The sequence below is a fragment of the Abramis brama genome, assembly GCF_963993115.1.
Source record: "Abramis brama genome assembly, chromosome: 1".
Classification (NCBI taxonomy): domain Eukaryota; kingdom Metazoa; phylum Chordata; class Actinopteri; order Cypriniformes; family Leuciscidae; genus Abramis; species Abramis brama.
The window spans coordinates 32,694,820-32,710,167 of record NC_139963.1 but is presented as its reverse complement, the minus strand read 5'-3'; the positions used below and the strand labels follow the sequence as shown (position 1 = coordinate 32,710,167).

Sequence of the window (15,348 nt, the reverse complement as noted above, 5' to 3'; positions counted from 1 at the left end):
TTGTCGTCTGCATGTCCACAGTCTGCAATGTAGCAAGTCATTTTTGAGTTCTGTGTTAAGACCTGCCATTCCATTAAAAAACATCCTGTCCATCTTCTGATGAGGAATTAAAAAAATAAAAATAAAGAGAGAAAACACTTATTCTTTAATCAGAATACTTGCTGTATTTTATGCTGAGTGGACATTTGCAGGCTGTTTATGGAAGTATGAACTGTGAATTTTCAGTGAGTGGATTGTTATGAGCAATTGTTCAGAGCAAAACTAAAGTTCATTTTAGACACTGTGCTTTTTTTGTAGATGCTTTTTGATCTGAACTGTACTGTGGTTCTGTAAGTGCTCAGTGTGGACGGCCATTGTGCATCTCGTGTGTTTGATTCGACACACTTCATTAGTATTTACGCCAGCTGACTCCCATATCAAGATTCTCTTGTATTGACTGGATAAAGAACAATGACTTCTGTTATTTCAAACCTTCATACCTCACATGCAAACGATACAGGAGGGCGAGTTCAGCGTAGAATCATTGTCACATTTGTGTCAAAATTAAACACAGTAATTCTCACTCCTCCAGTATCTTAGCCAACACACAAGCTGCCATGATGTGATTAGGCTGGAGTGAATGTTAATGTTAGTTTTAAAAATATTTTTATCCAGCTATTAAAGGACACATCTGCAGCAAATCTGAATATGTTTTTTTTTTTTTTTTTTTAAGCTTAACCCCCATCACCAGTACCTCACTCAAACTACAATATTCAACAGCGTCTGATATACAAAAGGACCTCACTTACTGTAAGAAACCATCCTCATCCTCACCACAGGCACCTCACTGGCCTTTTTTTATGTTCAATCAGTGATGTGTACATTATGTGCATTGTTGTATTTTAACAATGCTTTTATCTGCATTCTCTCTACCATATATAATGATAATGCTGCATTCTCTCTAACATATATAATGCTCAATATAATGACAAAGACTATGATGCTTGCACACATGTTTGTCTTTTTCTTGCTTGTGGAGCATAATCGATGTGCTTTACACTAACCATGCTAATCCAGGAAGTTGTTGAGATGCCCTCTTCTCTATGAGTCAGTGGCGCACCGTCTAGTCCAGAGAGCAGAATTGCTGTTAAATCATCGTTTGTAGCATTGTACATTCTCCTTCTATGAAACTGTGTCATATACAAACCTGTAATGGATGTTAAGAGACTGAAAAGTTATATTTGCAGCTATACAATCACAATATATTAAAATGTACAACAATCAGATGAAAGCAGAAAATGTGGGAGGGGTTTCAGTGTAACTCAGGTATGTGTGCTACTTTTCACTTTAAAAATGTTTAATAAATGATTGTTGTCTGTTGTGAAGACCTCTTGTGTTTGATTATGTAGTTATTTGGAAGAAAACTGTAATTATTATCATGGGCTACTTAAAGTAGGCTATATTTCTGCCTAAACTCCTCTGATTAACAGTGCCACTAGAGGGCAGGAGACACTTCAGAAATGCAGAAAACAATCATTCCAGATGGCACACTAAATGCTTACCAGAATTGAACACAGATAAAAACAAAGATTAATTGTAATGCCCAGGTCTTCCTTCGCTTTCCAGACAATCGTTAAGCTGGCAGAGCTGGCGCAGGAATCCATCATTGGGTCCGATCTCCCGTTTCTCTCTTACCGTGGCCACAGCCGCTCGAACACCCATCCTGTACTGCAGCATCAGGTGTGCGATGACTAGTGCAGCCGAACGACTGTAGCCTTTCTGACAGTGTACGTACACCTTACCTACAGAAGAAATTAGAGTCTGTGACTGGTTTAATTTCGTATGAATATTAATGTATAAGGCTATCGAATATTAATGTGAAGGAAAAGGTAAGATTTCTAAAAGGGCTTAAGAAAACAGGCTTAGGCTACTAATCAGATCGAAGTTGCCAAAACGTAAAATAGCTAATTACTGATACTTTGATGGGGAAATTATTTTGAATGAAAGAATAACTGTTTTAACCGCAGGCAGCTCGCAAGACAAATCTTCAGAATACAGGTCCTCGAATTAGACTGAGCAGCACTTCAAGAATGCTGACATAACAGTCCAAAACACTGGGACTTTTCACTGTTTGTATCACTCCGCTTGTCCGCGCGTTTCTGAAGGCTACATTACCAGTAGGTGGCGACATTTGACTGTTTTTATAAGCGAGTGGCATTTATTGAATAATTCAAAAGACTCGTTCAAAAACACTGCTTCTTTTGGGGAGTAAGAACCTCTACTGTGTGTGGCTCGGAAAATGTGCAGCGATTATGCTTTGGCTTACTCTGGAACTTTCACTGGCGGACAGAAATTGACAAAACTTTCTCTGAAATGCAAGTAGCTCAATATTAACTTATTGCTTATTGAACTGTTGAAAAGCAATGTTTTTGCTCACAATCATCCTCATGTTCTTGATAACAGCTCTCTTGCTAGCATGATATTGATTAACTATTGTTATTGTTAGCTTATATTAGGATATTGTTCAATGAAAATTGTGTCATCATTTAATCACCCTCTCAAGTTGTTTCAAACCTGTATGAGCTGCTGAACACAAAAGAAGATATTTTAAAGAATGTCGGAAACCAAACAGTTGTGTCAAACTTTGTGCTGTTCCTGGCTGTGTGTAGCACCTACAGCTCTGAAGATCCTTCCGGATCCCAGTGTTAAGGGGATAGTTTGTCCAAAAATGGACACAATTGACTTCCATAGTAGGCCTATTTTTTTTCTTCTCCATGGAAGGCAATGGGGTCCATCAACTGTGTCCGTATTATTCAGAATATCTTATTTTGTGTTCAGCAGAAGAAAGAAATTCATACAGGTTTGGAACAACATGAGGGTGAGTAAATGATGACATAATTTTCATTTTTGGGTGGGAAAAAAAACTGTCCCTTTAAGGTTGATGTTGATGAAGCACAAATTAGCAGTGAGAGCAGGGAGCAAGCAAGCAGTTTATTATTAGTGGGTCACTGAAACAAGAAGACTTAGGATATTAACAGATAATGCACTATTAATAGGATCTATGCAGCTTTAAAGTACCACATGCAGAACGAAAGCCATTAAATGAGGGATGAGAAAAAAAGATACACATTTAAAAGTAGCTACTTGTTTTTACTATGACCCCTCCCACCTTTCATTGCCAGAGCTTTTTCAATGAAATTAGAAGCCTCTTCAAAATATACACTGAGGTCAAAATGGTCCGTGTCAAAGGCTGGTATCCCATGATAGATGATCCCTGTGTCTGCGTAGAACTCTGCATCCGTGTTCACATGCATGTCCGATTGGCCTTCTGCAGCATTGAGGATGTGTGTCACTCCCAGCTGATGCAAATGTCTTACATTTGTGGCTACAGACCTGTTGAGATACAAGTGTAATATAACAGCCACCTCCGTTCAACTGATCTCTTTCAGTCTCTCAGTGAGTGTGTGAGAGTGCGAGCATAAGAGGGTGCCCTACTACACGCATGGAAAATAGGCCATGTTTATTTAAAGTCTTGCCCATGTGAATCTGCAACATGATACATGATCATGTTTTTAATATTAGCTTACCAGATAGGAAAGGCTAAACATACAGTTTAACTGCAAAATGTAAATGTTTGTTGAACAATGTTTCTGTATGGTAAGAAAATAATCCACCCACTACATATCTGTAGGCTATGTGAGGACTTACTCATTTCCTAGGAGTATCCCGGGGTAGACTTCATTAAAATGATTGGAGGGCATACAGAAGTCTCCGTTTTCATCTGTCAACAGATCATTGAGCTGTTGAACAGACACTTCATAGTCGGTCATGTTTAGCTGAAAATAATTTGCCTTTCAAGTAGAAAATTTTGTTGCTTAGGCCTCAATGCTGAAGTGATTTTCTGTAATCCAGTTCCATCTTCATTGTGTCATCTTCTAATCTAGAGTAATAACGGTCTAATGTGTTCAATACAGAGGTCGGTGTTCAATACAGAGGTCGGTATTCCAGCTCAACTTAATACTAAAGCTTTTCGCATGAATCTGTGTTTGTTAGGCCTAGAGAGAGTTAGCTTCCGTCAAACACCCAAAGCTATCATGGTGTGTTTTCAAACCACTAGGTGGCATCAGACAGTCTTGTGTCTTGAACAGAGAATATAACCTATACGATTACATTTTATTGGACTTTTGAGATGAAGTCCATTTGTCATGTGGTATGACATGCCGTACTCCATCTAATTGTTTTAAGCCTAATTTTGTTCAATATTTTATAGTTATTTTTGCAACTTTATTCTCTTTTTAAATATTTTGTATTTTTATTGCACTCATTTGTCACACTGTAGGGAGAAAAAAAGCTTCTCATAAACATATTTTCCTAAAATTAAATCTGTGTATATTTCATTAGTGTTAGTGAAAGGGTCAAGACTTGTCATTTCAAGACTGCTGTTTTAACAAAGGGAAAATAATATGCAATAAACTGATAAATAGACTGAAGAATGACTGAGGTTGCAAGCTTTGAAATACAGGATAGACATTCAAGGCAGTCAGACAATGGCATTTTATTCAAATTTACAAGAGTTTACAAAATCCAAGTTTAGGTTAGGCTGTCTATTCAGTCTTTAGAAAAATCCACCACAAAAACCTGCAAGCAAAAAAAAAAAAGAAAAAAAAAAAAAGATGGGGTCAGGAATGTAAATCTTCATGATGAAAAAAAAAACTGGGGAGGACGTTTGGCTGTAAGTAAACAGTGCTAAAGAGTGTTGTCGTGATCTGAAACTGAGTGAACTGGTAGAATCAGTAGAGGGGATCTGGATGCTCTGTAGACTGTCCTAAACCCCCATCACATCATCTGAGTTCTGGCCATTGGGTCTTGATGGTGACCCGGGTACCAGTGTCCAAAAGAGTTCATATATCCTCCAGAGTGGATGGGGGCACCTTTGGTTGACATGGAAACATCCCACAAGGGCGGCATTCCTGGTGAACATGGCGGTCCGGAGGCAGAAGCCGCTTGAAGGTGTTCTCCTTCCGGTCCGCTTGAGCCATGTTTCATTATCTTTTTGAACTTGGAACGCTTGTTCTGGAACCATATCTTTACCTGCAACGTTTTGCATTTGGATTAGAATGTGTACTTTCATCTGTTTAAATGCATAGTTTAAACCTCATTTTTATTATTCATAACACATAGGTCGAGCACGATTGGAAGGAATTATCCAAATAAATGTAGAACAATAAGCACTTTTCGGGGAGGATATGCGTATGCTGACGTTTCAGATTGTATAGTTCATAACAGTTTATTTTTTTAACCGTGACTTCTGAGAACTTTTTTCACTGTTAATTATGAAGTATCTTATTTATAAAAGTAAAGTACTATGAAAGTTTCATTTTAAACCACATTTTAGTGTAAAGGTACATATGTTTTCTCGTTAAATACAGATTTTCACAGTAAATTTGCTTTACAGTAAAATTACATGTTGTCCTGTTAAATGTAATTATTGTTTTAGTATTAGAGGTAAATTAACTTAAATTAACAGATTTTAATGGACCATTTATGTTTTCAGTTAAAATGACTAAGATTTTGAGGTGTAGCCTACTTTGTATGATTAACTTTTTCAACATCAACCTCAGGGTAGCAGCGCTTCATTTTAATTTTTTTACTGAGTTCTACTGACACTGATTTCAGAATTGCTTTCAGAAAAGCTTTGATTCAGCATGAATTTTTGTGGTACAACAGGGCTTCTGCCAACACCAGCACGCCTTCAGCTTGCTGCAAGTGAGAGGGGAAAAAAAGTTCTTTGGATGCAGTAAAACTCCAAACATTACTGTTATTTGTGATCAGTCCAACATTTTACCCAGAACTCTCCAGCACAAACTTGTGCATGCCTTTTCAAGAATATATGATAAAAACAAGTCTTGATATTATACTCAGGGTTTTTACTTTCTTAATTATATAACCATAATGTGGAAAATTCATGCTAATTTACAATGAATTTTAACAGTGACACCCACAGAGCTTTAAAACCTTCTATAATGAGACATCATTAAAGTGATGTTTTCCAAGAGACTTTTAAGATGGATTAAACTCCAATTACCCTTTTAACAGTTTTCTCATGCACACTGACACCCAAAATAATTATTTTAATTTAGACTTTTATGTGATGTTCCTCTTACCGCATTTTGAACACCTCTATCATGTGGTGGTGCCTTTATTTTTTATCACTAAAATCATATCTGCATGTATTATTATTATCATCAGAAAATATATGAAATGAGCCGCCTGGGCTAAAAGGCAGGAACAAGTGCCAGCGGCAGCATTCAACACTCTTAAACTGCAACGATGACAGTCTATTGCTAATAAAAAGTCTGGCACTGCAAACTGCCACACACCTCCACATAAGCACACATCTTCAAGTTTTGATATGTGGGTCTGTTCTGCTGAACAGATAATCATCTTTAAATGTCTAGGAGAAAGCGATAACACTATAATCAATGAAATATGTGATTCATTTACAAACCGAAACAAAAGAATTGTATTGGAGGATAAATATATGCTTAACACAAAATAATTTGATTTTTAATTCATAATGCTCATATAAGTTTAAGATTTAGGATTAATAGTTCACTTCGGGGTGTCAGAATTTATTACATGTGTTTTTATATTATTATGAGGGATAAAGGGCATACCTTGGTTATGGACTGAGAATAATCGTTGAGAAATCGTTTATGGCTGTTATGATGTTAATACAGAGTAAAATAAATAAATAAAATTCAATCTAAAAAAAAAGAGCTATTACACTAAAAAAATTGCTGCTTTAAAATTTTTGTACAATCAACTTGGCTGTTTAAGTCATTTCAACTTAAATTGCATTAAACTGACTTTAAAAAAAATGGTTGAATCTTTTCAACTTGTAAAAAACGTATTTTGACGAGCTAAAGCAATGTAAAAACATGTTGTCATAACTCACAATATATTAAAGGAAGATCAATGCATTTAACCAGCACAAATGATTAAGATAATTTGAGAACATATCTCTGTTCATGAAATCAGAGAGTTAGCTTTATGCATTACCTGCCTGAATTACAAAATACAAAGCATTTAGTGACTTCAAATGTATGCTCCTGGTTATCTTCAAGATTAGGTTGTGATTGTAATGAATCAATAGTGTATTCAAATTATTCAGGCAGAAAAGCTGATCATTTAATTGGAAATGTTTACCAATTCAGAGCATAAATGCTTCATTTTTAAATTTGTTTTCTGAAACGACATGAACAATTCCACCACAGTGTCGGTTTCCTCACATCTCAAATCATGTATTGTGTTTAATAGCATTATGGTGGAAGCTTGATTGTAAAAACTATTCACCTTTATTTAATCTCAAGCATGTTTTCACTGACACTTTTTTAATATCCATGCTAACCAAGCAGATTTTAATTTGATAAATATTTATTTGAAACAAAATTGTTTCTAGTAGGGAAAATGATTATAAAAATGTATCAATTATTTTCAGAGCATAAATATTGTAACAGTTTTTGCTTCACTTTCACTCTTTGTTTACATGATCATATTAGTATTATAATACATATTTTTATATTGGAAGTGTTTTACAGCATTTCCAAACCCAGACTTTCAATCTATATTCAATTTTATATATTACAATATTAAATTATTCATAAAACTTGAAAAGTAGCTAAATAACTAGGATCATGGTTTAAAAAAAAGCTTTTAAGACTGTTTTAATAGGACATTTATATAACAAAAAGAGAGAAAAAAAGCTGACATTTGGTTTTTAAGAGGTGACTTGTATTTTTAATACAAATCATATAAAAGTGCCCATAGTTGAAGAAGCACAATTTTACTAAAATGTGCTTTGTATATTGTTAGTTAGGCATTGTTTCAAAGTTAGGCTTCATGTGTGGGTGGATGGTTTGTAATTTTTCGAAGCTTTCATTACAGTTACTGAATAGGGTGAAGTCAGGTGAACTGGTCCATCGAGTAAAATGGGTCGCATAAGGTTGGAATAGAGTGGGGTGGAACATGCATTAAATGGGGGGGGGGGGGTGGTGGTGGTGGTGGGGGGGGGCATTAATGAGTGTCCTGACATGCTGTTTACCAGACTTTTCAATTAGATATATTTATAAGAGACATCTATAAGTTAGATATTTCATATTGTGCTTGATTTGTAAAAAAAAAAAAAAAAAAAATTTGCTAAATAATATTTTTGTCAATTATGTCGCTGCCCATTTGAACTTAATCCCTGGAGATGGTTCCCTTCAATAAATCAGTTTTCACACATGGTTGACACAATAAAAATTATGATTGAGTTTTAATATATTTAAGTAAGTTCGGTTGCATGGACAATATGTAACCAGGCAATGAAAGTTATTAAATGCTGCTAAATATAATACAATAAATAATTACAACTTTAGTAAGACAGGATTTCAGAAATATTGATGCTCAAAGAGAAGAGCATACATATAAATATATATATATATATATATATATATATATATATATATATAGCTACTGTCAAAAATATAATAATGATAATTTACACTCAATGTGTGCCAAACCCCAGGTAGTTGGTAGGGAACTGTAAGTATAGGCCTACTATTAATCAAATAAATGACAGCTGGATATTTAATTATACTTAATGTAAATCTGGACAAAAAATTTAAACTTGAAGACATATTCAGGCAAACTCCCTGTTAATATAAAAAGAGTTGTGCTCTTTTGGTTAGAAAAAGAACAGAGCTACACAGAACAGGATTACAACAGCCATGCTCATTTCCGCACTGCAGTGAACTAACTATCCCATATATCTGCACTGTGCATTCATAGATTATCATAGACATATGCAATAACATATGCTTTTGACTATTGGAGCAGATTAGAACCTGTCATTGAAAGAGGAAGGGACTCGTTTTCACTTTTTTTTCTTGTTCGATTGTGAAATTAGGAGTGAAAATTTGCAGGTTCGTATAGGCCAATTACTTACACAAGATATATTATTAAGAATAGCCTATCCTTTACGAAAAATAAGTTTATTCAAGTGTGTTATTAGTATACTTCTTTTAAACTTAGAAAGTAGGCTACTTTCTGTCTACTTCTTATGTACTTCTCAGAAATAAAAGTATACTTGACTTATACTAACAGAAAGGTCTAAGTATTTGACTCAATACTCAATCTTTTGATCAAGATATACTTAAAAGTATAATTCAGTATTTTAAGAGGCCTATTCTTGGCTTGTAGTTAAGTTTACTCTTTTGATTGAGTAGCCTATTTAATTATTTAATTAAGTTTTTCATACTGTCTTATAAACTTTCATTGTTTGAAAATATTAATTTATGAAAAAAACAGATTTGCTCCTAATAGTGTAAATAGGAATTTACTTCAAATCTACTTTACCCTTTCCCGCCATGTTTTCACTGTTATACGGTAGGCGGCGCTATTACGCATCTTCCAGTACAGAATCTTATCATCAAACACACAGGTGAAGAAGAAGAAGCAGAAACAAGTGATAGGCCCTGTCCCAAATGGCGCACTTCATGTGGACTTTCGGTCTCGTGGACTTAAATTGCGCATGCTCGCCGAGTCTACGAGTCCGTAGGCCGTCCCATTCAGCATTTTAACGCTCTGAAGTGTGCTCAGCAGCGCCCCCTTTGTACCCTTGAAGCGGTCTTCCGCGAAGCCAGCATAGATGCAGGCTCCACACACTTTAACTACCCAGGAATCCTTGCGAAAGGCCAATCAGACAACGGATGGGAGGAGATTTCGCTCACGGATAATTGTTGACATGGCTGAGAAGAAAATATTACGGTTTTTATGACCTAGATGTACATTTTACCAGTTGTAACCTACAGTTTATACAAACATTATGGTCATCAACCAGTGGTTGATGTCTCATACATAATAATAGCGCGTTGAATAATACGATCACATTATGATTCATTAAATAAATAGAACCGAATGTCAGGGCTTTACTGAGTCATATGTAAACATAGTATGAATATTGAAACCCATGCTGAAACTCATGCACATTTTCATTATGTGTTAAAATTGTAATCTTAGTTCAAATGGAACATTTATGTATTAATATGTACAACTGTATACATCATTTAAATAAGCATGATGTATATATTGTCTAATGCCCAGGTGATATGCACAATATCAAAATATAGAACTGAAAAATTAGGCTGTGTAGTTGACATGGAGATAAGACGTCGGAGCGCAAAAATGTGATTTCTCCTGGCCAACAACAAACAGGCCGTTATTTCCGGCGTGCCGATCGAGTCTGTCCCAAAAATACCTCTCAATGCGCCCTCGTGGACTCGCGCCAAGGGCCCTATAGGTCTGCACTACATGACGTCACCAAAGTGTGGACTCTGAGGAAGTCCACAAGTCCGGAGTGTGCCATTTGGGACAGGGCCATAGAAGATTGCTTACGCAAATAAAAAAACAGCGCGATCATCAAACATTTAACTGCATGTAAATCAAAACTGCCTAACGTTATGAAATGTCGACCGAGGAATGGTTAACAACTGTGAAGCTTTGGGGGTGTTGATGGACTCAATCTACTCCATCTGTGCTTTGATCATCGTTCTGAAACCCATCCGGACGTAGTCTTTGACACACACACACACACACACACACACACACACACACACACACACACACACACACACACACAAAATCGATTTCTCAGCTTTTTGTTAAAAATATTGCTGCTTCTTCTTCTTCTTCTTTTTTTTCTTTTTTTTTTACCCACACTCAATTGTTGATAAATTAATGCAAAAAGCTATAATACATGTTTTTTTTTTTTAAATGGAAAGAGTTAAAGTTTCTACAGTTAAAGGTGTATTTCAAGTAGGCCTAAAAAAATTAATAGGCTACCTAAATATAGGAACATATAGCCTACTTAAAATGCAAAAATAATATATAAACAGTAAGCTAAACTAAGTATGGTGTTATATTCACTTAAAGAAAACTTACAAGTAGGCTACTTGCAATATAAAACTAGTTTACTGAGAGTGTACTTCAAGGTGTAGCCTACTTTTGTAGACTACACGTATTAAAATAGTGAACTACAAGTATACTAAGTTCAGGTGTAGTACAGATGCAGTTCACAAGTTAGGCTACACTTAAACATACTTTTTTATATACTAAAAGTTGGGCCAATTTAGTCCCAAGCAGTATTGAAATAGTACACTAACAAGTTTACTTCCAGTAGCCTACATTGATATTAGTATACTTACTACATAAAAGTATACTTACAAATGTACTTAAACATTAAGTATAGCCTACTTCATAAAATGAACTTGAAATTCATTTATTGAGGCCTAATTCTTTTTTGCAAAGCAAATCATACCTCGAAGTTGTTTATGATATTGCATCATATCAATTCCGTTGCATGCATAGCTCGCAGATTATCGTTTTAATGCTATTTTTACCAACACTTATAGATTAAATTAGCATTTCAATAACAATGGATGAGAGACCTTCAATTAATGTCGTTTTTTCCCGATTTATTATTTCGTTCCTTTGTCTCTGATAAGTGATTCGATGCTTTCGATAATTTACCAACACTCATAACGCGATGTAGGCTAGTGGAAACGTGGCGCAAAGATGAAATGCACTTTACGCTCCAACGTTCTGCTTTCTGGTTTACATAAGCTATTGGAGACTTCACATTGCTTGTATTGTTCTTAAAGAGACTATTTCAACCTTATGGTATTTAGAAAAATAATAATAAAGACCATTCATTTTATCATAAAGAAACTGTCTTTTGAGAAGCATGCAGACACACACGACGTAAAAAGATAGAGCTATTTTCCTCCTTTAACTCAGTGTTGTCATAGTAGGCCTTACATACCTGTGTTTGTGTCAGACCCAGTTTGGCCGCCAGATCTGCGCGTTCAGGCAGCGCGAGGTACTGGGTCTGTTGGAAGCGCTGGTTGAGCGCCTGCAGCTGTAAGCTCGAGTAGATCGTGCGCGGTTTGCGAATCTTTTTCCCCTTTCCGTTCAGCCGTATTTCTCCACTTTCAATGGAACTTTGCTTCTCGGAATCTTGATTGAGAAAATGAAATATGACATTATATAGCCTAATAATAGGCTAATAATAATATGTATAGGCTAATTGTAATAATAATAATAATAATAATAATAATATCAGAAGTAGAAATAACTGTTAAAAATCAAAACAAAATTTGTAAATAATTTTGGCTATAGTGTAGGCTATTCTGTCAGAAGAAAACCGCTACAAGACAATTTTGTCAACCGACAATTTCGTTAGCGTTTAATTGTCATTTTCTCTTGCTGGAATCTAGTTCTGAAATGTCAGTGAAAATTCGTGCGTATTTTGAATAATTTGAAACTTTAAAGTCAAATGTCACGTTATTGAAAAATCATTTTTTTCAATCATTTTTATCTTAGGCTATTTCTATTTTTATTTTGCAATCCGTTGACTGTGTGCGTAGCCTATGTGTGTGTGCGTGTGTGGGCTCCGCCATTTGATTTGTTTACTGAGGTCATTACAATATATTAATCCATATTGCGTAGCCTACAGCAGCCAGTAAAGTAATAGCATAATACAATAATGTAGCCTATAATTTAGAGTTGGGAAAAACAAAAGCAAATAGCCTATGCTCACTTTTAAATCCGTTCAAATGTAGCCTAACAAACAAAGTATATGATTTAACTATTCATCGTGTATTTTCTCTCTTCTGTCTACACTGAGCTTTAATAAGCACTTCTATTTCTCCAGGATTGTTTAATCCTATGGATTGTTGCAAATTGAAAAATTGTTTTATAATTTAAACGTTTTAACACGTTATTGATTAGTATTGCGTTATGGGTTAGGTAATTAAATTAGGCTAAACACAAATTTAAATGAGCAATATCAAGCCTAAATCGTGCGTTTCTATCTTCAGAAATCAGGATTATTATTATTATTCAGTTAATTAGGAATAACACATTTTCTCAAAGCGTAGAACGGAATCTAGCAATACGTTTTTAATCGAATTTTGTGGGTGAAGGAAAGCACACTTTACCTGCATCCTCCACTCTTGAATGAGCGACTGCGCTGTTGTGTTGATAGGGTAGGTAAGCTCCGGGGTGGTGATGGGCGCTGGGATAGTGGTAAGTGAGCGGACGGCCGTACGAAACAGCGCCAGAAGAGAAGGCCGCATCGTACTGCGAATGTGCGCTTTGATGCAAACCGTGCACCGGATAGTGCGCGTGAGACACACCGGGTGAATGCTGCTGGTGAGACTGGTAACCGTGACTGAACTCCAGAAATGCCGATTTTGAAGGGTCTGAAGCTACCAAACTTTCAGACAGTGAAGTCATAGTCATTTTTTAGAGTTATGTCCATTAGACCGGTGCATCATAAAAGTAACATCTATTTAGAAGAGTCATGTGATTTCCATCCCTTAAAGAAGTCCATTAGAGCGATCCATGTCTGTGAAATCGCGAGGCGCATGAGTTTGCTTTCGTTTTGGCAGTGTATGAGGTCTGTGAAGTTCATCTCAACAGTCCCATCACATACTGAAGTTAATTCCAGCAGTGAGAACGCGCTCTCTCATTGGCTGCATGCGCCGCTCGCGTCATTTCTTAGAAGCGGTGACGTCAGTAGTGTAACATGTATACGGAACATCGCAATTCCCACGTTTTAAAAGTTCCCAAGATTTAAAAATCAAACGTTTGCTTCGTTGGACTAATAGGCTACCATGCTGTTTAGTGTGAAAGAAATAAAAACAAAATAGACAATTTGGAAACTATTCTCAAAAATATAAACTCTGAACTCTTGACAAATAAAAATGAACAGGTCCGTTTGTTATGTAGGCTATAGCCTACGGTCAAAAATGTCAACTTAAATGTAAGCCTGTGGTAGGCTAATACCTGACAACTGTATATCGTTGTTAAAGAAAGAGAAATAAGTTATCATTTGGGGACTGTGCAGTCACAGGGCTATGTCATTTAATATAATCTTAATATAGCTAATAACCCATCTGAAATAAAGTCTGTTTTCATATGCAAAGCCGCCAAGAAGATTAAATCAAAACTATATAAAAATATGTGATCATTAGCCTAAAGACAAAACACCATCAGGGTAACACATTATAGCTAAAACAATGCAATAATCATAAACTTAATAACATAATTTACAAAAATAAACTTTTTTTGTACATAAGTAGCCTAACAGAATAAAAATAAAAAATGCGATTTTACTTATAAAACGTATATGACAAGGCCTAAGGACTACTATTTTTTTTTTAACTTGAACATAATTTTAACAATAATTTTCAATTATCTGTAAATTATAGACCTGATTCAACATTTATATATAGCCTATCCAATCCAAACAGTAGGCCTATGATTTTTTATAATATAGTTTATACAAATATTTTACAATAAAATTACAACTAGCTTGTTTACTCGCGTTAACATTGTAGGCTAGTTTAGACAGAAGTGTCTCCGATTCTGTTATTTTAGCCACAGAGCTCAACAGCTTTCAAACAAAGCCACAGAGCTTAACAGCTTTCAAACAAATTATTATTTGAAAAGGAAGTTTGATAGACAAGACAAAGTGACTGCAGCATCCCACTGCTAATTAATCCACCACGTTTGATTTCCGTTGAAACTCATTTTTATCGTGGTTGAGAGGAGAAAAGTTGAATAGAGCCGCTATTGATGCACAATGTTTTTACATGTTTTGGTTGAAGGGCACGCGCTATTAAACCAAAATAGTGACGTGAGGAGAGAATTAAACAAATTATAGATGCTTTTATCTTGTGCCAACATTCCTCAACATACAGGTACATCCAACCGTCACGACACGCCCAGCCTTGATGCCTGCCGATCCAGACAGTACTTACAATGCTGAAACACCTTGGCCAAACTCGAAGAAACAAATAGAGATAAACTCCAATGCATTGGATGTTAATGAAATTTTTTTTCAGGATGTATTACAACACTACACTGTAAATATGACAACATATGTTTTTACATGGCTTTAACTAAATTTTTCAACTTTTTTTATAAGTTGCACAAGATTCAACTAATTTTTAGTCGGTTTAATGTAATTTTGGTTGAAATGACTTAAAAATCCAAGTTGGTTGTACTTAAAAAATGATTGAGGAAGCATTGCTTTAACAAATGTGACAAAAAAGGAGAGAAGAGATATAAAAGCAGAGAGAGTTTGACGAGATAAGGTCACAATAAGAGAAAGAGAGGATAGCACGAGATACACAGAGAAAGAAAGAGAAGTGTAGCTACTCCATCAGTCTGTAATTATGTGTACATGATGGGAACAAAGCAAGCCCCTGAAGTCATAACACAAGGATATGCCCTCGCTTTGGTTTTCATTCACACTGGGGG

General features: G+C 35.5%; 2 protein-coding genes across 2 annotated transcripts; both read right to left on the bottom strand.

Moving 5' to 3' along the window:
• Positions 1-709: 709 nt before the first annotated feature.
• dusp3b (dual specificity phosphatase 3b) lies at positions 710-4,086 on the bottom strand. Its single transcript, XM_084125182.1, has 3 exons — positions 3,688-4,086; positions 3,149-3,372; positions 710-1,781 (listed from the first exon to the last, which is right to left on the bottom strand). The coding sequence occupies exons 1-3, from the start codon at positions 3,807-3,809 to the stop codon at positions 1,570-1,572; spliced, it is 558 nt and encodes a 185-aa protein (XP_083981308.1). The 5' UTR covers positions 3,810-4,086; the 3' UTR covers positions 710-1,569.
• A 438-nt stretch (positions 4,087-4,524) lies between these two features.
• Positions 4,525-13,517, bottom strand: dlx4a (distal-less homeobox 4a). Its single transcript, XM_084125143.1, has 3 exons — positions 13,020-13,517; positions 11,843-12,036; positions 4,525-5,070 (listed from the first exon to the last, which is right to left on the bottom strand). Exons 1-3 carry the CDS (start codon positions 13,321-13,323, stop codon positions 4,816-4,818), a joined length of 753 nt encoding a protein of 250 aa, XP_083981269.1. The 5' UTR covers positions 13,324-13,517; the 3' UTR covers positions 4,525-4,815.
• Between the last annotated feature and the right edge of the window lie 1,831 nt (positions 13,518-15,348).

What these genes read in the sequence shown, in the direction of transcription:
- dusp3b (XM_084125182.1), bottom strand. Translation starts at nt 3,809, where the DNA reads ATGACCGACTATGAAGTGTCTGTTCAACAGCTCAATGATCTGTTGACA. An exon ending in GGGATACTCCTAGGAAATGA is followed by an intron (nt 3,373 to 3,687) that starts GTAAGTCCTCAC and finishes GTATCTCAACAG; the next exon opens with GTCTGTAGCCACAAATGTAA. An exon ending in AAAAGCTCTGGCAATGAAAG is followed by an intron (nt 1,782 to 3,148) that starts GTGGGAGGGGTC and finishes TTTCTTCTGTAG; the next exon opens with GTAAGGTGTACGTACACTGT.
- dlx4a (XM_084125143.1), bottom strand. Translation starts at nt 13,323, where the DNA reads ATGACTATGACTTCACTGTCTGAAAGTTTGGTAGCTTCAGACCCTTCA. An exon ending in TTCAAGAGTGGAGGATGCAG is followed by an intron (nt 12,037 to 13,019) that starts GTAAAGTGTGCT and finishes TTCTCAATCAAG; the next exon opens with ATTCCGAGAAGCAAAGTTCC. An exon ending in TGGGTCTGACACAAACACAG is followed by an intron (nt 5,071 to 11,842) that starts GTATGTAAGGCC and finishes AAAACGTTGCAG; the next exon opens with GTAAAGATATGGTTCCAGAA.